Source organism: Amborella trichopoda, chromosome 12 (assembly GCF_054954075.1).
Source record: "Amborella trichopoda isolate Santa Cruz 75 chromosome 12, AtrichopodaSantaCruz75HAP2 v2.0, whole genome shotgun sequence".
Taxonomy (NCBI): domain Eukaryota; kingdom Viridiplantae; phylum Streptophyta; class Magnoliopsida; order Amborellales; family Amborellaceae; genus Amborella; species Amborella trichopoda.
The window spans coordinates 42,595,024-42,621,009 of NC_142347.1; the positions used below are offsets into that span (position 1 = coordinate 42,595,024).

At 37.3% G+C, this 25,986-nt stretch overlaps 1 protein-coding gene across 12 annotated transcripts; it reads left to right on the forward strand.

Moving 5' to 3' along the window:
- The first annotated feature begins 4,410 nt into the window (after positions 1–4,410).
- Positions 4,411–24,245, forward strand: LEW3 (UDP-Glycosyltransferase superfamily protein). Of its 12 annotated transcripts, none has more exons than XM_006845299.4 (7): positions 4,411–5,047; positions 6,173–6,459; positions 8,000–8,186; positions 14,398–14,466; positions 14,808–15,001; positions 23,178–23,287; positions 23,752–24,245. In XM_006845299.4, exons 1-7 carry the CDS (start codon positions 4,742–4,744, stop codon positions 23,994–23,996), a joined length of 1,398 nt encoding a protein of 465 aa, XP_006845362.2. In that variant the 5' UTR covers positions 4,411–4,741; the 3' UTR covers positions 23,997–24,245. The 12 variants fall into 12 exon arrangements, 9 of the variants coding, with proteins under 9 accessions (XP_006845362.2, XP_088709608.1, XP_088709609.1 ...); XM_088853484.1 differs by having other exon boundaries at positions 4,412–5,047; positions 6,173–6,455; XM_088853486.1 differs by having other exon boundaries at positions 4,553–5,047; positions 14,398–14,668.
- Positions 24,246–25,986: the final 1,741 nt, after the last annotated feature.

A 25,986-nucleotide genomic window follows, 5' to 3' on the forward strand; every position in this document is an offset into this window, starting at 1 on the left:
CTGAAATTTTGGCAATGGAAGTTAAGGAACAATATGCCTATACAGAAAGGGCAGTAACATTAATACGGCTTCTGGAATTCAGTGGAAAAAAGGGAAATGTTTATATAGAGCCGAGGCTCTAAACAATCAAATAAAAACCCACCTCACAAATTTCACTATAAGAGGTTGTTTTGATGCTCAAATATCCTCAAATTGATCATCTCGACATCAAGATGCGTAGACATGAGAAAAAAATAGCTTTCAAGTTTTGAAAATAGTATATTTTTGTAACGCATTTTTGGACCGTCAATTTTCAAGATTTTCAAGTTTTTATAGATCTGTCGATCTACACTATTTTTTAAGCTTTAAACTTTATAAACAAAGATGAAAATATATTTTAAGGCTATCACAAAGATTTCCAGTATTGAAACCGCATTTCTTGACACTATTTGAGGTTAGGCACTAATTTGATTATTTAGAGCCTAGGCTCTATACAAACCGCACCTAAAAAGGGAAAAATCATGTTGCAGGATAAAAAGAAGAAATTCATTAAAATAAGCCTAAAAATTGAAATGTGCATTTTACTTTGATGTGTTATTTGATGGACCAATTGAAATTTGATAAAAAAAATAATGGAATATTTGAAACAAGATCAAAAACTATTTATAAGTTATTAAATAGTTCAAATGTTAAGGTCTTGTTTGGGCAAATGGATTTGGGGATATGGACTTTTTAATATATTGGATATTACTAAAGTCAGCCGTTTGGTTAGCTCAATAGCTAGGATATTAAAATTATGTGAAAATTAGATCTTGAAAAACCACCTAACTTTTATACGATTTCATTTCACTTCAAAACCTATTGTGTTTTAATTTCTTAGGTCTCTCTCTATCTGTTCCATAGGGTTTTATTCTCTCCTTCTAAACCTCCATTGTTTCCTCAAAAAGATAAACTTTCTAACTACACATTTTTCAAAAGATTCTTTCTAACTCAATACAAAGATAAGTTCTTATCCAACGTACCTAAAAAAACAAAAACTAACTCTTCCTTATAAAACATGATAACCTTCTTAGAAAGAGACCTTCCCAAATATAACCCATCCTAAATTTTAAACAACTTTTTAAAACTCATTATTCTAAATTCTAAGAAAAAATACCCCACAAAGAATAAATTTAAAATTTTGGAATAACTTATTTTTAACCTAATTAGTTTTTCCTTATTTTTATCCCCAAGTCAAAAACAGTTGTAATTTTTATGAAGAAACTACCCTTTTTAGTACATGAAACCCAATTAGTGCCGCTCAAAGCAAAAATGGGAATCAATCCGACACAAAAATTGCCGGACCTGTAGAATTTGCCCAAAAAGACGGTCAGGCAAAAGCACAACAAAACAAGTTCCCGCTAGGTAGAACATGGCAAAAAATTTGGTATGGTAGAAACATGTGTCGGACCCGTTATCAAAAGCTACAGACCCCACATTTTTTACCATGTTCATCTGGTATGGCACATTTCTTGCCAAACCATGGCAAAAATACTAAAAAAATGCGTTCCAACACAGAAGTGTGCCCAGTAGTGAGGTTTCTAGAATTCAAAACCTGAAACCACTCCGACATATTTTTTATGCTGGATTGGATTCTGGCTTAAAATTCTAGAAGCGTTACTACCAATCTAGCACACATTTGTTCTGGACCACACTTTCTCATTTTGGGCAGGGAGGGAGAGATAGTGTGTGTGTTAATGGATAAGGGAAGATTGAAAGGTAGTTTAGTCTTTAACATATCAATTTTTTTAGGGGATGGGTGGGTGGGGTGGGTGGGTAGGTTAAAACAAGAAAAAGTAGTACTTGGCTAAGGGTATGATATGAAAAATATTGGGGGGATGGATATCTACAAAATACATTTCAGATGGTCCAAATTTTGGATGACCAATGCTGCAAAAAGTCTAGATATTTATAAAAGAGCGTGTATGTTATGTTCCCTAAGGAGCATAGTTGACTTCACTGCCCTTGGTCAAAGGACTTACGTGGGAGTCTTTTTCTATCTAAATTTTCGTTACTTAAAAATAAGAATTACCAGATGATTGTACAGAAAAAAAGAAAACGAAATTTGAGGGTCTCTAGTCAAACTTCATACATTATTTTTTACAAATGCATAGAGGGTAAAATTTGAAGAAAAAAAATATTGAGCTTAATTTATAAGTTGAAGAGTTGCATCCCTAAATTTGTGGTCCTAAAATTAATTCTGGCATTTAACTCGAGGGGATAAATGAACATTATACTCATGCAAGAATATAGTATCTTTTGGCTTATAAAAGGATATTACTAATTCTCAAATGGGCACCTATACGATGCTCCCTTGAGAGCATAGTTTACTTGTACTCCCTCGGTCAGAAGACCTACTTGGGAGATTTTTTTTAATCTGAAATTTTTAATTTCAGAATTACTTGATGATTATTCTAAAAAAAATGAAATTTGAATTTTCTAATATTTAGATGTCACCATCTAAAAATTGGATGTTCTCTATTCAATTTCAAGACATTACGTTTTTCAAGTGCATAAAAAGCACAATTAGGAAAAAAAATTTATTGAATTTAATCTATGAGTTGATGTTACATCTCCAAAACTTGGGGTCCTAAAATTAGTTCTAAATGGGGTTTAACCAAAAGGAGTAAATGGACATTCTACTCCCACAGGAGTAGAGTATGATTTGGCTTCTCAAATGGATCCCGATTTTTCAATGGAGAAAATCCAATTACGTGGACCATTTGGTATTCGTAGATATCAATGCCTCACATGGATGGTTTAGCTTTGATGGTACATATCACCCCTCTAATGATTTTTTTGGCCCTTATAACACTTAGGGATTTTTTGAAAGAATGACAAAAGAAGTGGATGAATCATTAAAAACAGAAACACTAGGTTGTGCTTTGATTAAAACTTCCCTTGAAAGTTTTTGATTCGAAGTAATGGTCCTTAATCCTGGCAGCATAATAAAATTACTAATTGTGATTACTTGGGATTTATTAGATTAACGAGGAAAATAAAGGTGATTTATCAATACAGTAGATATGTAAAATCTTGAAAATTATAATTTGGAGTCACTGTAGACCGTAGACTAGTGATAGGGCTGGTAATGGGCCAAGCGGACCGGACTGGCACAGCCCTAAAAATGTTAAGACTTGGGCCAAAAAATGTGGCCAAGAGCCAGGTCTGGGTCATGGCCCCCTTAGGCCTGGTTAGGGGTGGCAATGGACCCGATCAGACCCTGGTTCGGGTAATGTTCCAAATTTTGGATTCGAATACTATTCGAGTATGGGTCTAGGTCCAGCTGGACTCGAACCGAAACTATAGTCATAGGGTTATGATGGCAATCATGTGTCTTTAGGCATACGCTAGGTGTTGATATTGTCACAATATTGGAAGCATTTACAATATTATTAAAAAAGAAAATGAAATTTATAGTCTTAGGGTTTATGATGGTAAAAAATATGGCAAGAAAAAAAAAAAAAAAACTCATAGTCATAGGGTGCCAATGGATCCAACCAAACTTGGGGTCCAACAAATAGACCTGGGATCTGATGGGTCCGGGTATGGATCCAAATTTTGGACCCAATTAGTATTTGGATCTAGGTCCGAGTCTAGCTGAGTTCCGTTGCCACCCCTAGGCATGGTTAGGGCCGGCCCTATAGGGACTAGGGCCAAGGCTGTGCCTGCTCGCCAGCCCTACTCTAGAGCAGTGTCAAAAAATTGGAGCAAGCTAACTTGGATGAGTTGGGTGGTCCGACTTCAAGATCTTAAAAAAAATTCAAAAAATTATAAAAACCTAAAAATAGGAAATTTATTTTGAAACCACCCCACTAATACCTTAAAAAAACAATTTGTTAAATTATTTGAAAAAAATGGGTAGGGACATGTCTCCCGCACTAGCATAAGGTTGCAACCTTCAACAATCCAATTAAGGCACATGTTTAAATTTTATCATAAATGTAATTTTGATGAAAAAAATTCTTAAGATGGTTTGAGAATCAATTTTCATCTCTAGTTATAAAATTTTAAACTCTAAAAATGATTAAAGTCAAATATATCTATAAACCTATAAAAATCTTGAAAATGGACGGTCCAGATAATTTGTTACAAGATGAACTATTTTAGGACTTGAAATCTTTTTTTACTTTCATATTTATACCTATCGATGTCGAGATGATTTTGAGTTTAGAAATAATACATCATGCATCGCATTATCTAGACCATCAATGTTCAAGATTTTCATATATTTATATATCTACTTGATTTTGACCTTTTTGAAATTAAAAATTTTATAAGTAGAGATAAAAATAGATTTTCAGATAATCCTAAAAATTTTTACATTAAAATTAAATATAATGATAAACTTTGCAGGTCCCCCTTAATTGGATTGTTTAAGGTTGCACCGTATATGGTAGACTTGACCCACCGGATCAATTAGGCTTCGCCTTGGCGGTAGACATATTGGTTCGGGTAGGGGAGCTCAAAGGGCCACACCATGTCACCAAAAGCCCCAAAAGACATATACACATTGGGTCGGGTAGAGATGTTCAAAGGTCCACAACTCCACACCATGTCACAGAAAGCCTGAAGGGACATGAACCTTTTTGACCTTTTTAATGTCCATGTTTAGGATTGAGTTTTCTGCTGCCCTCCCTCTATACTACCGCTCTCTCTCTCTCTCTCTCTCTCTCTCTCTCTCTCTCTCACATTGCATCTGAAAATCTGGGAAAAAAATTGAATGGCGATCCCGTTCTGTCGTTTACTAGGGTCTCTGATCACTGGCTTTATTGCCATTGTTTTGAGCTATTTCGCATTTCTTATAATGAAGGGAAGGATTTCCAGGAAAAGGGCTATTGGGTTTTTCCACCCTTACACTAACGATGGTGGAGGAGGAGAAAGAGTGCTATGGTGTGCTGTTAAGGCAGTTCAGGAATTAAATCCTAATCTTGACTGTGTTGTATACACTGGTGATGAAGCTTCTCCTCAGAGCTTGATGGCTCGTGCCTTGGATCGTTTTGGTGTGAAGCTTCTGCAACCTCCTCAGGTGTGGCAACTGAACATTTACGCCTTTTATTTGTCATTAAATTGTGATTCTTAAGAATTTTATCAATTTTTTCTTATTTGTGTACTCAGAGTCTGATAATCGATAGGAGCGATGTTCTTTCTTTCTTTGTTGGTTTTAGTTGTTTCCTCAATTATGATGCCTCCTTTACTTGGTTGTGAGTTTAATAAGGGCAATTGTTTTGTTTCTGGTTTATGTTTATGTGCTTTCTGGTTTTGTTTGGTTTTAGGGAAATTAGGGTTAGGGTTGTCGCCGCGATCATGTGATGGATTGAATCATGTGATAAAGTGGTCTCGTGGATTTTTGACATTGAAATGGACCACTTTTATGCGAGTCATACTTTTGTTTTTCTAAAGCTGAGAATTGAATTTCCTAGTGCTTTCATGATTTAGTGTGGAGGCACAGGATTCAATGAAATTCTCTTTTGGAAGGCAGTTCCCTCATGAAATTATTGTGTTCCTAATTGATTGGCATAATTTGTTGTTTGAGTTGCGCCTATGAAATAAAGATTGTTTGAATCAAACACATGGTGATGAGATTTAAGGAATTTTTGTTGCAATATTTTTTTTTCTCCCACCCCTTTCTCATGAGCTCATCTGTTAACCCAAGCAAATTTGTCAAATCTGGTTACATGAGGGGCTTTTGTTACGTTGAAATGTTCTAAAGGCCCTCAAGCAGTCCCGTTTCTTAATTAATGGGAAGAAGTCTTCTCCTCCATTCTCCCCCCCCTCCTTTTCCTCTCTTTGTTTTTCCATTTATCGTAGGGATAAGGTCCTTTTGTCATCACTACCAGCAATTCAGTAATTTCAGGGCTTATTTTTTCTCCCCTATCCATATGCAACCGATCTATTTATCAAATTGGTAGAGTTTAGTACACTTGCTAGTAGGACAACCTTCAGAACTTTTCTTTTATGGAAATACTTGTAGGAATTAGTTCATAATTACTTTCTGAAGAGGTTGAAAAGATCGGATCTTGCAGTAAATAACAGAGCACTATGATGTGTTCTGGCCACAAATTTGTCGGTTAACATTGTTTTATTGTGTAAATTATTTCCTTTGGTATTTATTAACTAGAAATATATTTTTTCTTGTTATTGTGATGCTCAGGTGGTTCCCTTACACAAAAGAAAGTGGGTTGAGGAAAGGACTTACCCCCATTTTACTATGATTGGACAAAGCCTTGGCTCGATTTACTTGTCCTGGGAGGCTCTAAATAAGTTCACGCCATTATTTTATTTTGACACAAGTGGCTATGCGTTCACTTATCCACTAGCACGGGCATTTGGATGCAAAGTTATATGCTACACACACTACCCAACAATCAGTTCAGATATGGTTTCTCGTGTTCGTCAGCGCAGTTTCATGTACAACAATGACAAATCAATTGCAGGCAGGCATGCTTCTCATAAGATTCTTGTGTGAACATTGTTCGTAACTTTTTCTGTAGAATATTGGATGCCGTTACACTTATGCATATATAGACATATATAGCTGCATATACATGTGCACACTTTCTAAAGATACCATCCCTCCCTCCATTTCAAAGAATATATATATCACTCTGTGTGTGTCTTTTTGGTTTTTTGGGGGCGGGAGGGGAGGGGTCGTAGTGCGTGTATGTCGGGTGGGCTTGCATGTGTGAGTGCGTGCGTGCACATTTATTCACCGTTAGGCCTAGGTATCTAATATACAAAGATACATTTGAACACATGTGATATTAAATCAGTACATCTTCATTTATTACTCTTATGAAATCCCATAGGGTGATATATCGCACATCTGCATCTCATGCTCCATCACGCATATTATAGATATATTTTTGTGTTGTGATGCATTATGCCAAGGTCCATGTACTATGTGGCAGAATAAAATGTGGCCATCATGAATGTTGATGATGATGTGCAAGTTCTTTGAGCAGTTGTTTGTTTATTTATTGACTTTATCAGCTAATGAATTGTTTATTGCGATAACCTCTTTTGAGCATGACCATTCCCATACAATCACCGTAAAATAGCGGCCAATGGCTCATCAAATCAAAATGTGAAGTCAAGTAGTGAAATGAGAGACTTTCAGCCATCTTTTTTGGAATTCTAAACAAGACATGAAGATAGGAAAAATGAGATATCCCTAAATGGGCATGAAAGGCTTATTTCTTTCCTGCACAAATGACACGGATAATCCCAAAATGAACCTTTTACCAATAGAAAAAAACAATAATATTTTTCAAAGAGCAAATGAATTAAAAATGGTTATTTAATAAAGATATACTGAATAGTTTAATAATAAATTTGGTAATTATATATTATTTTGTTTTATAGTAAATATACTACAGATAAATTATGTTCCATTAAATGTTTTTCGATAAGAGATGCTATACCCGCTATCTGTGCTCAGAAGTATAGACATGAGGTGGAGTGGAATTATTGCTGAAGGTGATTCCAGTAATGTTGTTGCATGGGCCAGTGGAATCTATTCCTGCCTCTGGAAACTTCACCCTGTTTTGAAGAGATTCGGGAATGCTAGAAAATTGCAGATGGACTTTCTTCATACGTGTAGAGAGTCAAATGTAGAGGCAGATTCTTGCAAGAGAGTGGTTAGGCAAGACTTGGTTGTGACCATACTTTCAAGAGGTTGTGACCAGTCATTCAATTTCATAATTTCTGTGCTATATGGACTCGTTATTGTAAATGGGATGAAAAACACATACTTGTAAATTAATTTGTTTAATGGAATTTTTTACCAATCAAAAGAAAAAAAAAGTTATAGTAACAAATTTACAGACTATAAAAAAAGTGCCTAGCATGCCCCACAAACTAGATACAACTATTCATGATCAACCACAAAATGTCTGCTGCAGAGAACTTTCTCTATCTTTTTTCTCATTGTATCCATTTGTGTTACATAATGCAACAACTCAAGAAACTATTTTGGCAGCATATGGCTCTCTAGATGCAAGGTGATCTACTACACCATTTTTAGCTGGATGTATGGATTGGTGGGCTCATATGCAAATATAGCAATGGTAAATTCATCATGGACAAGATCTCATATCGAGAAGCTTTGGAAAATCCCTGATCGCACCAGAAGAGTTTATCCTCCTTGTAATACTTCGGAACTTCAGGTGTGAAATATGTATCAATTCTTTCCATTAAGAGGCTGTATTGTTGATGATCAGTTTGATATGTTTTTACCAGTGTTCCCAAAATCGAACCGGAACGGTTAATCGGACTAGGGGCCGGTAGTGGTTTAGCCGGCCTAACCGGTAAACCGGCCGATTCAACCGTTCTAATCAGGCAAGTCTCGGGCGGTAAAAAATTGTTGAAAAAAATAAAAAAGATACAAAAAAAATCTATGAAAATATGAAAAACATATAAAGAATGATTAAAACAAAACACATTCAAATGAAGTTGAAAATTAATAAAAAAATGGATTTTAAAGAATCGATTTGTGCCTAGGGGTATTTTTAAAATTTTCTGAAAAAGATGGAAAAATATAAAAGTGAGTATTAATAACAAAAACAAATTTTAATCTTTACTATAATGGCAATAAATTAAATTATGTATTACAAACCAAATTTCTTATTTTTGGGATTTTATAGACATTTTTTTGAAAAAAATTATTTTTAAATACTGGCAGATGACCAAAACCGCCCGAAACCGGAATTAGCCAGGGGCCAGTTCTGATCTAACCGGACGGTTACCTGGTAGATCGCCCGGTTTTTCTAACATTGGTTTTTACTTCCTAAGAATAGGAATTTTCCATTCAGTAATTCCCTTGATTGTAATGGTATGTTGCAACTAATCTTATCACATCTTATGCACTGAAGTATTAAGGTAAGATGCACATTTTATTCCATATTTGATTTTAGTTATGTGTGACATCTGTGAGTGTAGAATTCATTTAGTTGTGTTGTCGACTTCTCAAATTCTTTTACTTAGAAGCCTTAATAGAAGTAGGTGGTATAGTAATTCTTCATTCATAGCATCTAGTTAAAACTTAGAATCTAGATTAGTTGTGCATGTACATCTCACATTACTTCTATGGGAAAATGACCAGGCCCTCCCTCCAAAAACTATCAGGTCAAATATCCCCATGCACTTTTTGACTGGACTGCCCACCCCCACCTTTTCAAGTTGGTGCCAAAGACCCCCCCTCCATACAATATGGGGGTTTCATTTTATATTGACAGTTATGCCCTCTCTCTCTCTCTCTCTCTCTCTCTCTATCTCTCTCAATGAAACACATTGTCTAACTTGTATTTTTGCCCCTCTCTCCCCGGTCTTTGTTTCTTAAACAGGTTCTTATCCTTCAATGGCTGTTATCCCCATCACCCCAGGATGGTCTTTTTTCCTTTACCTGATGATGGGCTGTTAGTTATGAATTGGGTTCTTGACTTATTGTAATTCTCTATTCTGCAATCATGTATTGAGAGAGACAGTTTATTTATTTTTATTGATTCTCAATGTATAAAGAGAAATTGTGGCCAATTTCCATGGTGAAATGGTGCTCTTGTAGAATTATGGCAGTGTCAATAACACAGGTGATCAACCTCTAGAGAAAGAAAATGCACAACTCTCATGCATTATAACGACATTAAACCTCACAAGTGATGACACAGTTCTCTGTTACTTGTTATTCAACTTTTAGAGAGAGAAAACACCTAGTTCTTTTTAATTTTTCTGATGTAGAGCCTCTAGAGAGTGAAAATACATAATTAGGAAGACCCAATACTCCAAAAGTTATTTTCTGTCTGGGTAATCTTATGCCTGCACAGATATTGAAGTAGGATGATAAAATAATGGGGAGCCCTTTTTATGACTAATCCTGTTTAGGAACTTGATAAATTCCATTTAGCCACATGGGATCAAGGATTGGAGTCTAGATTCAAAAGGAAGGGAGGAGGAGGGGAGTGCTGGTAGGAAAAGAGGAGCGAGAGCAGAGAGAGTGATACAATGTTTTTTTTTTTAAATTATTAATTTTATTTTCTAGATTTTATATTTGGGTTTTAGTTTTCTTTAGGGTTATTTTTGTCTATTTTGTTGTTGTAGATATTTGAGGGGTCGAATAGGAAGTTTTCAAAGGGAGTTAGTTAGGATATATTTTGTTAAAGGTTGAGGATTGGGTGGTGCGTGAGATAGGTAGGGGCTTCCTAAATCTAGGGGATTCAAGTGAGTAGAGATATGGGAGAGTTAAAAGGATTTCTATGTGATTAGAAGGGAGGGTTATTTGCTGAGATTATGGCATGAGATTGAGAGAGAGGAGGAGCAAGAAAAAATAAGTGGGAGAGAGAGGGAGTTTATTTTGTGGTTTTTTATTATTTCTTGAGTTTGTATTTAAAGGGAAGAAAGTCCCCTTTTGAGAATTGGTTAATCTGAGAGTGAAAAAATTGTTTGATATTGTGAAGAGATCTTTGGGTGGACTCCTTTGCAGACCCTGAGAGTGTATATTATCTCAACTATTTATTTTCTATTTATTATCTTTTCTTTGCATCATTTCGTATTAGAGCCTTGAGATCCATAAATCATGAGGCTTTCACAAACAAGTAATGATCCATATATGGAGCTCGTAGATCAAGTATTTGAATGATTTAATCAAAAATTTTAGATACTTATAGAAGTCCTTGGCAGAGTACTATTGCAATGTCTACAAGATCAACTTAGTAGATTGCAATAGGAGGAAGATGAATATGAAGAGGTAAATCTCAATGAAAAAGGTGTTGAAAATTATGAATAAGAAGATACGCTAGTTGCGGTACGTGAAATACCACCATTTGAGATTGAAGGAGAAATCAAGAATAAGTTGGGTATTCTAGAGTTCCACCACAAGCTCAAGATTAAGTGTTTGATCAATTATTTCATTGAATAAGGAAAGGTACCCAGGAGAATGGCAAGACTTTATCACCAACTTATGAGAAGACCTCTAAAAGATATGAATTCAACATGCTCGAGGTCGAGCTTTTTCCAACCCAGGGGAATGAAGCAATGGTTTTGTTATAATTTTTTTTTTTATGTTTTTTAGGTTTTAGATATGGGTTATTTACTTCTTTGGCTTTTAGTTTTCTTTAGGGTAATTTTTGTCTTTTTTGTTGTTCTAGAGATTTGATGGGTAGAATAAGAAATTTTCTATGGGAGTTAGTTAGGATATATTTTCTTAAAGGTAGAAGATTAGGTGGTGCATGAGATAGGTCAGGGCTTCCTAAATTAAGGGATTCAAATGAATAGAGATATGGGAGAGTTAAAAGGATGTCTACGTGATTAGAAGTATGATTATGGCACGAGATTGAGAGAGGAGAAAGAGAATACAAACATGGGAGAGAGAGGGAGTTTATTTTGTGGTTTTTATTTTTTTATTATTTATGTTTAGTTTGTATTTAAAGGAAACTTGGTGGTGGAGTGATGAACTTCATAAGGCTATTAGCGAAAAACGATCATGTTATAAAACTTGGTAATGTAATAGAAATGATCAAAACTTAGAAGAATATAAAAATGTTAAGAAAACTACTAAACAAATAGTAAGCAAGGCTAACCTTAAGGCCTATGATAGTCTATGCTGTAAACTGAGAGCGAGAAAAGATGTCTTTAAAATAGCAAAAATGAGAGAAAAAAAAGTGTAGGGATCTAGACCATATTAATTGCATTAAGAGTGAGGATCGAAGGGTGAAGGATGAAGATGTCAACAAAAGGTGGAGAGTTTTTTTTAAAATTATTAAATGACAAAACACAATGGGAGCATAGCAGTAGAAGGAAGCGTTAGCATAAATAAGGGTGGAGATCATAGATACATTCGTAGAATTAGGATATCGGAAGTGAAAGAAGCTTTGAAGAGGATGAAAATAAGAAAGGCTTTAGGACCAGCTGATATCCCGATAGAGTTTTAGAAGTGCATGGGAGAGATTGGCATTGACTGGTTGACCAAGCTGTTCAACAAGGTTTTGATAACAAAAAAAATGCCAGATGAATGGAGGAAAAGTATTGTGGTACCCATTTACAAGAACAAAAGAGACAGAGAATTGTGCGAACTATCGAGGGATCAAACTTATGAGCCACACTATGAAGCTGTGGGAGAGAGTGATTGAACAATGATTAAAGCATGAAAAAAGTATCAGAAAACCAATTCAGTTTCTTGCCAGGGAGGTCAATAACTGAGGCTATTTTCCTACTTAGGCAACTGATTGAGAAGTTTAGGGCAAAGGGTAACGACCTCCACATGGTCTTTATTGATTTAGAGAAAGCTTATGATAGAGTACTTTGATATGTGATTTGGTGGTTGTTGGAAAAGAAATGAGTCTCTAGGCACTACATTGACTTGGTGAGAGATATGTACGAGAGGGCGATAATTAGTGTACAAACAACTAGTGGAGAGACAAGTGAATTTTCAGTAACATAGGTCTATAAGCATTGAGCCCATATCTCTTTGTCGTAGTTACGGACGACTTAACAGGGCACCTACAAGATAAAGTACTGTGGACGACATAGTTTTGATCGATGAGACTCAAAACAGTGTCAACACAAAGTTAGAACTTTGGGGGATGCTCTAGAATCTAAATGTTTTAAAATTAGCCGAGCTAAGATAAAGCATATGGAATGCAAGTTTAGTAAAAATAAGAGTAGAGACGAGGATGTAATTAAGATTGACTGTCAAGAAATACCAAAATGAGCTCACTTTCGATATCTTGGCTTGATAATCTGGAAAAATGGTGAGATTGAGGAAGATGTCACACATAAAATTAGAGCTGGGTAGGCAAAGTGGAGATGTGCCACCAGAGTTTTATGTGATCGCCGCATATTAATGAAGCTGATAGACAAGTTCTATAAGACAACTGTGAGACCGGCTTTGCTTTATGTGGCGGAATGTTGGGCGGTCATGAAACAACATACCCATAGTATGAGTGTAACTGAGATGAGGATGTTGAGATGGATGAGTGGCAATATAAGAAGGGATAGAATTCGAAATGAATACATTCGGGAGAATTTAGGTGCGGCACCAATAGGCGATAAGATGAGAGAATGTAGACTTAGGTGGGTTGGTCATGTGCGGCACAGACCTAGTACAACACTTGTTAGGAAGTGCGAGTTAATTCAAGTGGAAGGCTAAAAAAGGGTAAGGGGTAGGCCCAAAAGGACATGGTTGGAAGTAGTGAGAAAATATATGGGGACATATGGCTTCACTGAGAGTATGACCCTTAATAGAGTAGAATTGCGGACTAGGATTCATGTACCAACCCAAATTAGTTGGGAAAAGGCTTTGACGATGATGATGATGATTTAAAGGGAAGAAGTCCCACTTTGAGAACTGGTTAATTTGAGAGTAAATAAATTGTTTGATCTTGTGAAGAGATCTTTGGAGTGGACTTCCTTGCAAACCTGAGAGAAGGTATATTCTCTCACCTATTTATTTTTTGTCTTTATTTTTTATTTATTATTTTTCCCTGTATTAGTGAGAGGATGGACATAATTGTTAATAAAAACTATGAGGAGGAGAGTGTTGGCAGGGGAGAGAGAGAAGAGAGACCAGATGGCATAACTATGAATGAAAAATATACAAACCCCTTAAATTGTACGTAAGGGGGGTCTTTGGCACTAATCTAAAGGGGTAGGGCATAGAAAGTCCCCACAAAAAGTGCAAGGGGATATTTGATCCATGAGTTTTTATGGGGGGCTTGGTCATTTCCCTACTAGCTACCTATGGCTACTAAGCTCGGAAAGATTAATGCATAATTAGAGGCCCTCTTTATGGCTCATTGGAGTGAAATTTATATCTCTGGTATTAGCAACTACGACATGGGAGTTTTATCATTTATTAACTTTTGATAATTAATTAGGTGGGGAAACTGAGGTCAGGAAAATCAGAATCTCGTGAATTGAAAGCCTATACAACTTAAAGCTATATTAATATTTTACATCTTCAAAGTTCAGTCTCTATTACTCAATCATGAATGACAAGTTAATTTTTCTCCATGTTCAGTGTGTGGATCTTACATCATGATATATTTAGCAATTTGCATAAACTAATTGATTTCAGATCATTGAACTCAACAGGTTCAGGTTTTGCGATTGCCTACTGCTAAGGTGTTGCAACGTTTTCAGGATGGTTAAATTGCCATTCTGAGGCTCCTTAGTGTTTTACTAAATTATTGAGAATTCTGTGATTTTCCGTATTGTTGCACATTTGGAATTGCCTATTCTATTATTCACTTGGCTTCGTTGGGTTTTATATTTTTAATTGTCATTCTGTGTATCTCGAGAAATCTTGCATCTTTTCCCTTGTATTTTGAACCTTCAGGGAGTATGAGTTTTGGTATGGAATATTGATGAGACGTCTGAACCAAACAGGTGCTTCCATTGGAGAGGCCAGATAGTATCAGGAAATTTATATCCGTTGCTCAGTTTCGTCCTGAAAAGGTGACATTTATTGAATACCGTGGCAAATAATAACAAACGGGACAGCATAGTATAATCCAATGGACTGTTAAAAACTGTTATCTGTTGGGATCATCACCATTTGACTATCCAGTGCAATGTGCCAATGACAGAAGGTGACCATTTGGTCCCACTGTCTTCAATTCCCTCCAATACTTCATTGAGGGTGATGACCCAATGGACTGTGAGTATACCTTAGTTTGCTGGATTATATCATACTGTTCCCATAGTCCATTAGGTGCTTGTATTTGAAGTTAGTTATCCACCATAAGCTCATCTTCTATTTGCCAAAGCTGACTGAGCTAGATCTTGCTTTATTTTAGGCGCACAGTCTTCAACTCGAGGCATTTTCACATGCCATAAACAAACTTGAATTGGAATATCCTAGACCTAAGCTTCAGTTTGTGGGTAGTAGTCGAAACAAGGAAGACAAAGAGAGGTTGTCCAAATTGAAGAGAAGGTGCATCGAGCTGGGGTTAGAAAAGGATGTGGAGTTCTATGAAGATTTGATGTACAGGCATGCTTAAACTCACCATTTTTACTATATATTTCTGTCCACTACTTTATAGAACAATGGGTAACATGATTATTTGATAGTCATATTCTGTTATTTACTTCGCAAACTGATTTAAATAATTTCTTTGCTATGATTTATTTATATATAGGTCACTTGGATTTAGGCTTCTCAGTAATCTATTTTAAGTACTTTGTCATGAATTTATTGTGAAGTCCCTATCCTTTGAGGATGCCCTTGTCATTATATCCTTATATCCTTATATATGTACACAACTGCCTCCCATGATCTCAATTGTTTAATCGTAACAACTTGTATAATGCCAAGATTGCACCCAACGAGTCATTTAGAAAGTCCACAGATACTTGAAAGGATCCTTGAAAGTTTGCAGATACAATACGCATGCTCTGAGGTTATTCATCACTACATTATCATAGCTAGGAATTGTGAACCATGTTACTAATAATTTCCAATTCATGAAACCAACCTTGCATCCTATCCAAACTGTCCATCTAAACATAATTCTAATTTTCATATTATGGAAGAGATTTGTTGTAAAAATCCTTGAGCAACTTCTCGAAGTCTTGATCCAATCCGTCCCGAAAACCATTTGCCTGCTTATAAAGGGGGCTCGTAAATCTTGCGACATTGGCAACAAGCTGAGTGCAGCAATCCGGAGCAACCCCTTTACACTTGACCAGCTCCCCCCTATTTTATGCTCACTTGAGGCAATTAGGTCTCTCACCTGGGAAACTGCCTGCTCTTGGGTGCAATTGGGTGGTGGTCCCTCATATAACAGGCAATGGCTGTTGCCATATCCCCCTGCCTCGACTTTCTCTTGATTGTAACAATGTCATTGTGGAGGTGGCAAACTAAGCCTACCAGATAGAGCAGCCTTGAGTGAGGACCTATAAATTCCAGAGCTTCATCGGATACTTTCTCCCCTATCAAGAACATGGTGCTCATGATACATGCTTCAGCCGAAACTGTAATGTGTGTAGTCATCAAACGTTGGGATGTAACCTGATCGCCTTCATTCTGCATCTTTCACATGTGAGGATAACAAGTTCACTGACTGTCACAAGATTCAAATAAATAGTTACCCACTGTGGAGATTGTTCGCTTCAAAACATAAACTCTAACTTAAACAGGATTCGGACATCTGCGCTCAAAGTGATTCAAAAACTACCCAAACATAAATAGAAGTTGCCGGCCATAGATGGATCATTTCCAATTTCTTAGCTAATCAAGGTTTCATTGTTATTCAAGAATAACCTAATCCTAGTTACCAAATGTGAATATTTAGATATCTTAAAAAAAGTTAAATGAGCTATATACCATATGTGTCTCTTTCCCATATCGTTTTCCCCTCTCATTGTTTTCTTTTCTTTTCGGTTACTGTGTTTTAAACTAATTTGAGGGAAAAAACAGAAGAAAAACTTTCCAATCGTATTTCCATTTTTTAATGGGTAACGAGCAACCATAACTTACCCGTTTATGGGGAAAGTCTTCTTAGCCCTAAGCACCAAAAACTAGAGAGGCACCAGTCATCAATTGTTCCTTTAGAGAGAAAGAGAGCCATCAACACTGAGACCTCCATAGTCACATATGGCAGTGGTGCTGATCATGGCATTTTAGCAAAAAGGTGGTGTTGAAGGTCTTATTTTGGTAGCAATGGAATGATGGTGTGCATGGTAGCGGTCTTTAGTTGCAGTGAAAATAGGAGTCTCCCTCTCTCTCTCAAAATTCCCCGCCGTCAATTTAAAATGGCCTATGAATGGGATGGGAAATCAAAGATTTTCATATACGAAAGAAAAAAATTTGATGGTATTCATTTGGACCATCATCCAAATGAGGGGCTTTAAAAGTGTCTCTTCTGGATGAGGGGCTTTAAAAGTGTCATTCATTTGCCCCTCGTCTGTGTATGAATGAGGGGCTTTAAAAGTGTCTCTTCTGGAGAAGTGATTAGGAGCTCCAAACAGCTCCAAATCCACAGTCTGGCGCCTCTTCTTCTAATTGTCAAACTACGATTTTTATTTATTTTAAAAAAATATTACCATTATGTTTCATTTGTCCTTTAGCCAAATCCTTAGTCAAGTAACTATTAGATATGTCTTGGCCCCTAAGCTTTTTCCAACTTGTTTGTTGGATTTTTGGCCATGCATATACTCCCTTATCTTTAATAAACACAATACATATACCAAAAAACAAGTACTTATCATATTCAAATGACCATAATATCTAGCGTTCTTAAAATCGTTGAGCCAGCTTGGAACAAGTAGGGTACTGATCTGGGTCTAACGTCCTTGGTTCTGCCTAGGTTCCCACCAGTTCTAAGCAAACCTTTTTATTTTTTAAAATTTATCCAACTAAAGGACCCTGGTAAATTGAGGCTGTTCTGAGCAGGATGGTGACCTGTTTGCCGATCAGTTCAGTTTCAAAATATTGATGGCATTCAAAGGAGGGGAAGTATATAATGTGATAATTTTCTTTTAGTGTAGGAAGATTACAATCGCCCGTACCCGTTAGATATGAAACAGGACAACTGGGGGCGGGCCATTGATTGTATCGGAAGTCCAATAAAAATTTAATTGAACTTTGTGGCACAACCTTAACAACCCGATTTCCATTCCAATGGCTAGGAGTGAGCGTGATCGTCCATACAATCCCAAGAATACAACAGGACTGGTCAACCCAAATAATCTAATGAATACCCAATGACCAAATTTGTCTTGGGTGCCTTTTGGCATTCAATTGCAAATCACTTCTTGTTGTACTTTTTCAAAAAGGGCAATCATGTTCTAGATTTAATTGTTGAAAATGCTTTCTTTCGTGAGTTCTAGGGATCTTTGTGCAGTTAAAGAAAACAGTCTTAGGTTGTAGAAGTTGTGGAGTTGAAACCTACTATTTCCCTGAATAAAGGAAAGAGGCCTTGGGCCTCACTGCATTGCTTTTCCATGTCATTCAGAGTGTTATAAAAGCAGATGGATGTGAGTGACATATGCTTGGGAAGGCAATCTAAGCAAGATAAGTCCCATCTGCAACAAATAATGAAAATGATAAATCTTAATCAAAATACCTTTAAGAAAATCTATCCAATTCAGGAAACATCAAAAGAAAACATTTTAAATGTTTGATGTCAACATGGATATAAAAGAAGGGAACATATCATAGTCCACTCTCTTTTTCTGTAACAATTATTTTTTCGATATTTGCTTAACATCATCCGATGAGTCTGCGTCTGTGCCTTCTCCCTCTTTTGTTGGATCTACTTTTGTAGACAACATGGATAAAGCTTAGGGGGATATCAACTCTGTAATGAAGGTCATGGGTGTGGGCTAGAATGGACCCCATGAGGCTCTCAAAGCCTTCATTTTTTCTGATCAAGAACTCCATTCCAAGAACGCGACTAAAGGCAAACAAGAGCTTGCCAATCTGGATTTTGGGGTCAGTTATGGGCATACAGTCGCTAGTGATCAGGGGACCTCTTTGGATCTCACCTCAACGCGGCGATCATCCAAGTTGTGGATGGGGTTGGGCTGGGCAGGGTATTGACTCCAAAAGAAACTTCAATGCCTTAAAAGGTCCCTCAAAGCTTGGAGTACCCAACTGCCAGGAAGCTTTGGGTCCCAAAAGGCTACTCTTCTCCACACGATGCAACAGTGGGACTCTACCGTTGAGCTCCGTCCCCTTGCAGAAATTGAGAGATCTCTTTGATCCAATGCCAAGTTTGAGCTCCAACTTCTCTTAAAGAAAGAAGAAATATTCTGGGCCCAGCGATCAAGAGTGAAATGGCTTCAACATGGTGACCTCAACACCGGTTTTTTCCACAAAATAGCCAACTATAGAAGAAGGGACAATACTATTACCCAGATTAAAGTGGGTGATATTGTGGTTGTTCAGGCACTTGTGATCGAAGATGCAATCACTGATATTTTCCGGAGGCACCCAACACCCTAGACCCTTTTTGGATGACCTTTCTTTCCAAACCATTACTCCCATTGCTGCTGTTTGGCTTGAGTGGGCCATTGAGGAGTCCGATATCCTAAAGGCAATCTTTGATCTTGGCCAAGATCGTGCCCCGGGTCCTGACGGATTCCCGATTGCCATTTTTAAGAACTTTTGGGAATTTTTAAAAAAGGATCTTCTCACCTTCTTCCACGAATTCCATTCTAGAGGGATCATTCATTGCGCAATGAATGCTACCTTCATTGTGCTTATTCTTAAACTCGAGGGAGCTGAGGAACTCAAAGACTATAGAGCAATCAGTTTGATCAATAGCTCATACAAGATTCTTGCCAAAGTTCTTACCTCTAGACTGCGAGAGGTCCTTAGTTCGGTCATCTCGCCAACTCAAGGAGCTTTTGTTAAAGAGAAGACAAACTCTCGATGGAGCATTTGTTGCCCATGAGGCCATCCACTGTTGGCATCGTGCCAAGCTACCCGGATTAATTATCAAACTCGATTGGGAAAAATCCTACGACCATGTCTATTGGTCCATCCTTGATGAGACCCTCCATCGTATGGGCTTCGGTGTTCAGTAGAGAACTTGGATCAAAGGCTGCATTTCAGGTCCTCACTTCTCCATTCTAATCAATGGCTTCCCCAAAGGCTTCTTTCCCTCCTCTAGGGGACTCTGCCAGGGTGATCTTCTTTCCCCCTTTTTGTTTGCGATTGTAGCTGAAATTTTCAGCAGATCAATCTCTCATGTATACCAGGCCGGCTTGCTCAAAGGCTTCAAAATCAGCAACTCTGGACCGTTGATAACACACCTTCTATACGCTGACGACACTTTGTTGTTTTGTGAGGCATCCCAAGTGCAACTTGACACCCTCCATCTATTCCTCAAATTATTTGAGATGACAACGGGCATTAGGGTTAATAAGGTCAAATCTAAAGATAAGTGGTGTGGCCATGGACTGATCCATCGTGAGAACTTCTGCATAGAACTGGGGCTGTTCTTTGGAGGAATTGCCGTCCTCCTACCTGAGACTGCCCCTATGCATAGGAAAGCCTAGACTGAACCTTTGGAGCCATATCATAGATAAATATGATCGAAGATTTCTATCCCCGGCTGGTCGTCTTACCTTGATAAAAGCCACCCTTGAGCATACGTATTTTTCAGATGTCACTATTCCATATGCCAGCCTCGGTGGCTCACTGTTTGGAGCAGCTTATGAGAGATTTTTTGTGGTCTAGTAATGGGGAAAGGAAAATCCATATCATCTTTTGGCATAATGTCTGCAAACTTAAATCTCTAGGGGGGGTTGGGCATACGCAACCTCAAAGACAATAACCTTGCACTACTTGGGAAATGGTGCTGGTGTTTAGCTACCCAAAACAACCATCTCTAAATACCGCAGTTCTAACCCCTCTTGGGTCCCCTCCCGACGAGCTCATAGCAACTCCTCTGGGATCTGGAAATCCATACTGCACTCATACCCACACTTTCAGTCCAAGATCAGGTACAGGCCTAGGCAGGTCGACAAAACTCTCTTTTGGATCAATAGTTGGCTGGAGACTGCACCCCTTAAAGATCTCTATCCCAGCCTATTATTGGTGGCCTGTGACCTTAATGCAACTGTCGAGTCCCAATTCCAGCTGATGGGCACTAGGAGGGTGTGGAGTCCCATCCTCAGAAGACCCCTTTCGGACCTTGAACTCCAGGACTTCACAGCTCTCTCCAATACTCTTTACTCTGTTTTCCTGCCTCACCGGGGCCAAGGCAGTTTGATTTGGATCCCAAACCACTTGGGATCTTTCTCGGTGGCCTCCTTCTACTCCTCTCTAGCCCACCCCCAAAGCCCCGCCGATTCTTCCATTTCTGTTGTGAACAAAGTTTGGATGCCTCTAGTCCCCCCCCCCAAGATTCAATTTTTCAATTGGATAGCTGCATCCGAGAGGGCCCTCGCAGCGGATCAATTACAAAGAAAGGGACTCCAAATCCCAAACAGATGCATAATGTGTACTGAAGATGAGGAGAGCAATGCCCACCTGTTCATCCACTGCAAGTTAGCCTCGTCCATTTGGGCTGATATCATTCAGTTATTCCAATGGCAGTAGGTAACTCCACCTGATGTCCTTCATCTCCTCAGTTCAACTTTCTCAACCCCCTGGCCTAAGGCTGGCACACTGCTGTGGCAGGCTTTGGTGGCTGCCACTCTTTGGACAATCTGTACAGAGAGAAATGCCAGAATATATTGAAGCCAAAAATCTTCTTTGGATGCTCTAGTAGAAAAGATCACAGCCGTTGTCATTTTCTGGGCTACTCACCACAAGCACTTCAGAAATATCTGCCACTCTGATTTTCTCCACAATTGGACTTGCATTCTCTCCTTTAAACCTCAGAGGCCCCCTCGCTTTTCCCTTTGGAGACCACCCAGAGTAGGCTAGATTAAACTTAACTTTGACGGGTGTTCTCTCGGAAATCCTGGCCTTGCAAGCATAGGTCGACCACAACAGCAACACCTTTCTATTCCTATAGGTATCTCAGATTCAATAGTTGCGGAGGCCTCAGCTCTCCGGGGCGACCTCAGAAAATTAGACACTAATTGAGGGCATTCAGTAATCATCGAAGGTGACTCTTACAGTGTAATAACCTGGGCCTCAGGCTCTTCCCCCTGGTCTTGGAGGCTGGACAGTATATTCAAGGAGATCTGTCAACTCACAAGGACCCTACAAATCTCATGGAATCACATTTGGAGAGGCAAATGGTGAGGCTGATTCCCTAGCCAAGGTAGCCGCAACCGTGTCTCATGCCAATCTGATGCACCACTAGGGAACTGTTTTGTGCTTGGTTTCTCCATCACAGTTTGGAATTGATCTCCCTAATGGTTCAATTCAGCAATGTAAAGCATTTTTTTTGCCTACCCATGGTTTTTGTATAGGGCACGCGTTTGAGGGTAGCCTATTTTTTTGGGAGGAGCCAGTGTTGTGGGTATCCTATCCCTCTCTCTTCACACAGTCTTTACTCACTTTTAGCTTAATACAGTCAACATATTCAAAAAAATATAACTGGAGACATAATATCTTAGAAGCTTCAATATGATATATTTGGTGAGCAATCTACCTGACTAGTTCTTTTTTGGCTCTTCCCTCTCTATGATCATAGTTTGTGGCATTAAACTATCCCCAGAAACATATTTAAGCCCCTTGATCTATTTTGATGTAATTTTCAGCTGTTTTTCCCATTGAACATGAACAATCTACCTGACTAGTTCTTTTTTGGCTCTTCCCTCTCTTTGATCATAGTTTGTGGCATTTAACTATCCCCAGAAACATATTTAAGCCCCTTGATATTTTTTTGTTTTAATTTTCAGCTGTTGTTCTCATGGAACACTCCTTTTCCATGTCTTAAGCTTGATGTAACCAACTAGAATATCCATATGAAAAATTTGAATCACTTAGGAGGAAAATTTTGGGAGTTAAATCAGCTGAGAATACATAGAGAGTTTGCAATGGTGAGCTATGTGCAAAAACATTTGAGGAAATGTTATGCAAACCCACCTTTATCCCCAAATTTCTCATAGTTTTCAAACTTTTTTCAAACCCTTTTACCTCTGGCCTTGCTGTGATCTGCCACTTTGAAAGAAGGATATGAACTGGTCAAAGGTGCATTGCAATAGTTTTACTAGGGAATTCTTTCTTTATGAGCGTTGTCTCTAGGAATGTCTCTATGTACTTCATTGCTTTTTTCTCAATTATTGTGATTACCAGTGTGTAATATGTTTTCTTTCTCTTCTATGGTTCTTCAACTGTTCATTCATTTTTGCTTGGGGTGTGCGCTTTAATTTGGGTGATACTCATAACTGTCACGTCTTTTGATGATCCCATTTGTTCCTTTTAGTTTAGGATTTATAACCGTGGTGTCTTTCCTTAATGTTTTTCTTGATTCAATTTCATCATAATTCCATACATGAAACCATTTTAATTGTCAATTCACGTAGTTGTCATGAAGGAAATTCCACTAATAGTTGTCCCCTAGTAAATAAAAAATAACTAGTTAGTTGGATTTTGGAATGAAATCCTTCTCAAAGATGAAGAGAAAATGTGATCCTTTTCGAAAGAATATTACATTTTGTTGTTTCGGCAGCATTTAATGTCAGTGGTGTCTCAAGACAATACAGGTATGTCGTCACTGTTGATCCTAATGTTTTTAAGGGTTGGATGTTGTAAGCAGGGATTTGGTTGAACTTCTGGGTGGTGCTGCTGCGGGGTTGCATTCCATGATAGATGAGCATTTCGGGATAAGTGTTGTAGAATACATGGCTGCTGGTGCCGTTCCAATTGGTTGGTCTCTAATTTTTAATGGGTGTATCGCATTTATAGGGATTTGGTTTATAACTTCACGTGTTGTGAGATTTGTCGATGCCCATCAAAATATTTTTTGGACTCTCATTAAAGCAACTCTATATTTCAAAGTGGTTATGGTTGGGGTTTGTTTCCTTCACTTTGTAACGCAAATGTGAGAGAAGCATTTAAAAAATGCGTGTTCTTTTTGGTTGCAGCAACAATTTAATGGCTGTAATTTTAGTTCATAGTTGAGCATAATATGCATTTTTTCATGTCCATGACAAATGATTAGGCCAACTCGAAGTAAACTTGTAATAGGATGCAAAACTAAGTTTTTGTCTCTCTCTCTTGTTGGTAACAAAGTTCACTGTGGTGGTATGTCGAAACTCTTGTTATTATTACTGTTAATATGGTTCTTATTTTCTTAAATCTCGATTTTCTCGCTTTTTGCTTTTTTCTAGCCCACAACTCAGCTGGTCCAATGATGGATATTGTGGTTGAAGAAGATGGACAAAGGACTGGATTTTTGGCTAAGGAAGTGGCAGAATATACAGATGCCATCCATAACATCATAAAAATGCCCGAGCCTGAACGATGCAGAATTGCAGAGGCTGCAAGGAAGAGAGCGAATAGGTTTTCAGAGGAAAAGTTTTACAAGGATTTCGAGGCCGCAGTTTCTCCCATACTTTCATGTGCCTCTTCATAAAGTTATATGTTAATTATGTTATAATTTTTTTATTGAAAAGGCCTGATTCAATGTCAAATAGGTAAAGGTTAGATAGGCCCAAATGAAATTTGGGTTGGTTGGTTCTCTGCTAATTTATGAAATCTTAAGTTTGAGAGCACCTATTTGTTGCTCTGTTTTGTATTTTGATTAGTTTTAGGGACTTTGAAGTTGAAGCCTACAATAGGACCCATTTTGGCTTCTCTTAACACAGTTTTTTCATTCACCAAAGAGTGATTTGTCTTCCAAAGGTTCATGCATCACTGTTAATGGTACTGTTAATGGTACACCCTATCAAAAAGTGATGCAAGATGTACTATTTTTAATATTTGAAATATTTTTGCTTTTCATATTTATATCTCCCCAACACCAGAACAACTTTTTTCGAAAGATTTTAGAAGTGCACCTTAATTCTACAATTTTAAGGTGTTCCTTGAGTAAATTTTCTTTATTTATTGACTGCTTGCAATTTCATTTATTATTTTACTTTACTGCATGTTTACACGAGTTTTCGAGAAACCAAAGTCTGGAAATGCCTCGCCTTGGGGATTAGATTGGCAAACTTAAGGAAATGCCTTGTGCCTAAAATTTGCAAGGGTTTTGAGAGTCGTGTGGCATGCTCCTAGGCTATCTTCAGACAAAAGGGCTATAATTCCCCGTGACGAGCTACTTGTTTTGTCATAAAATTTTGGAACCAACCTGAGAATCAAGAATTACTCGAGGGAATTACTTTGTCTGAATTTTTACTATCTAAGAATCACTAGATGATTATTGGGTGGTTGCATAAAGTGTCAACCTTAAATGATCGAAGCAAGTGTAGCTCTAAACTTCATAAAGAAAAAAATGTAATATTGATGTCTGAAAATTGAAGACTTGAAAATCTATTTCACATCCACTAATGAAATTTAAAACTCTAAAAATAGTACAAATCAAACCGAACTATACACATGTGAAATAGATGATCCAAGTAATGTGTCACAAGATGCACCAAAAGGCCGGAAATCCATGTCCATAAATCTCGAAGTTGAAACACAATCAATTGAAATATTTTTCAACATCAACATAACAAAGTTGAAACACAATCAATTGAAATATTTTTCAACATCAACGTAACTTTTTTTTGATGGATCTTTAAGACATGTCTTCACTTTACACACTTTTTGTATAATTATTTTTTGAAAAGAAGTAAATATGTACAAGTGCACACCAAGCACAACATGCTTCTATCGCATTTGCACTTTACATGCTTACATCAAACAAATAGGTAAGACCTCTTGCACGAATCACATGGATGTGAGTCGAGCATCGAGATTCATATGTAAATAGCTCTTTAAGTATAGTTTTGATATAAAGTTCTTTTAAGATGGCACGAAAGTCTATTTTAATCTCTGACTATAAAATTTTAAACTCCAAAAATAGTTTACATAGAGCAGATAAAATCTTGAATTTTTCATGAAAATAAACTGTCCAAATAATATGTTTCAAGATCCACTACTTTTGGGACTCCAAATCTTTTTTTCTTATGTCCTATTCATATATACATCGCGATGTTGAGATGATCGATTACATGATTTACATTAAAACAACCATAGATTTTTTACGTGCACCTTAATTCTACATTTTAAGGTTGCTACCTTAGTTTATTCTTTATTTTTTTAGTGCGTAGGATATAATTAGGATGTTTTTCTTGTTGGTTAAGGATTGAAGAGCATCCCAATATTTATGGTAGAATGTCCATTTATTCCCTCCGGTATCAAAATAGACTTGGTTTCTTTCGTAATTCTTGAGTGGTTGCAAATCTCAACCACATAAAGACAACAAAAGAGTCAGGTCATCCAAAGCATTCGAATGGAAATAAAAAAAAAAAAAAAAAAAAACCAAAAAATAAAAGGCTTTTAGCATAACCCAAAATTACATTAGTTCCAAAATTAATGAAAAAAAAAAAGAGAAAAAATGCTACATCTAGCTGCAC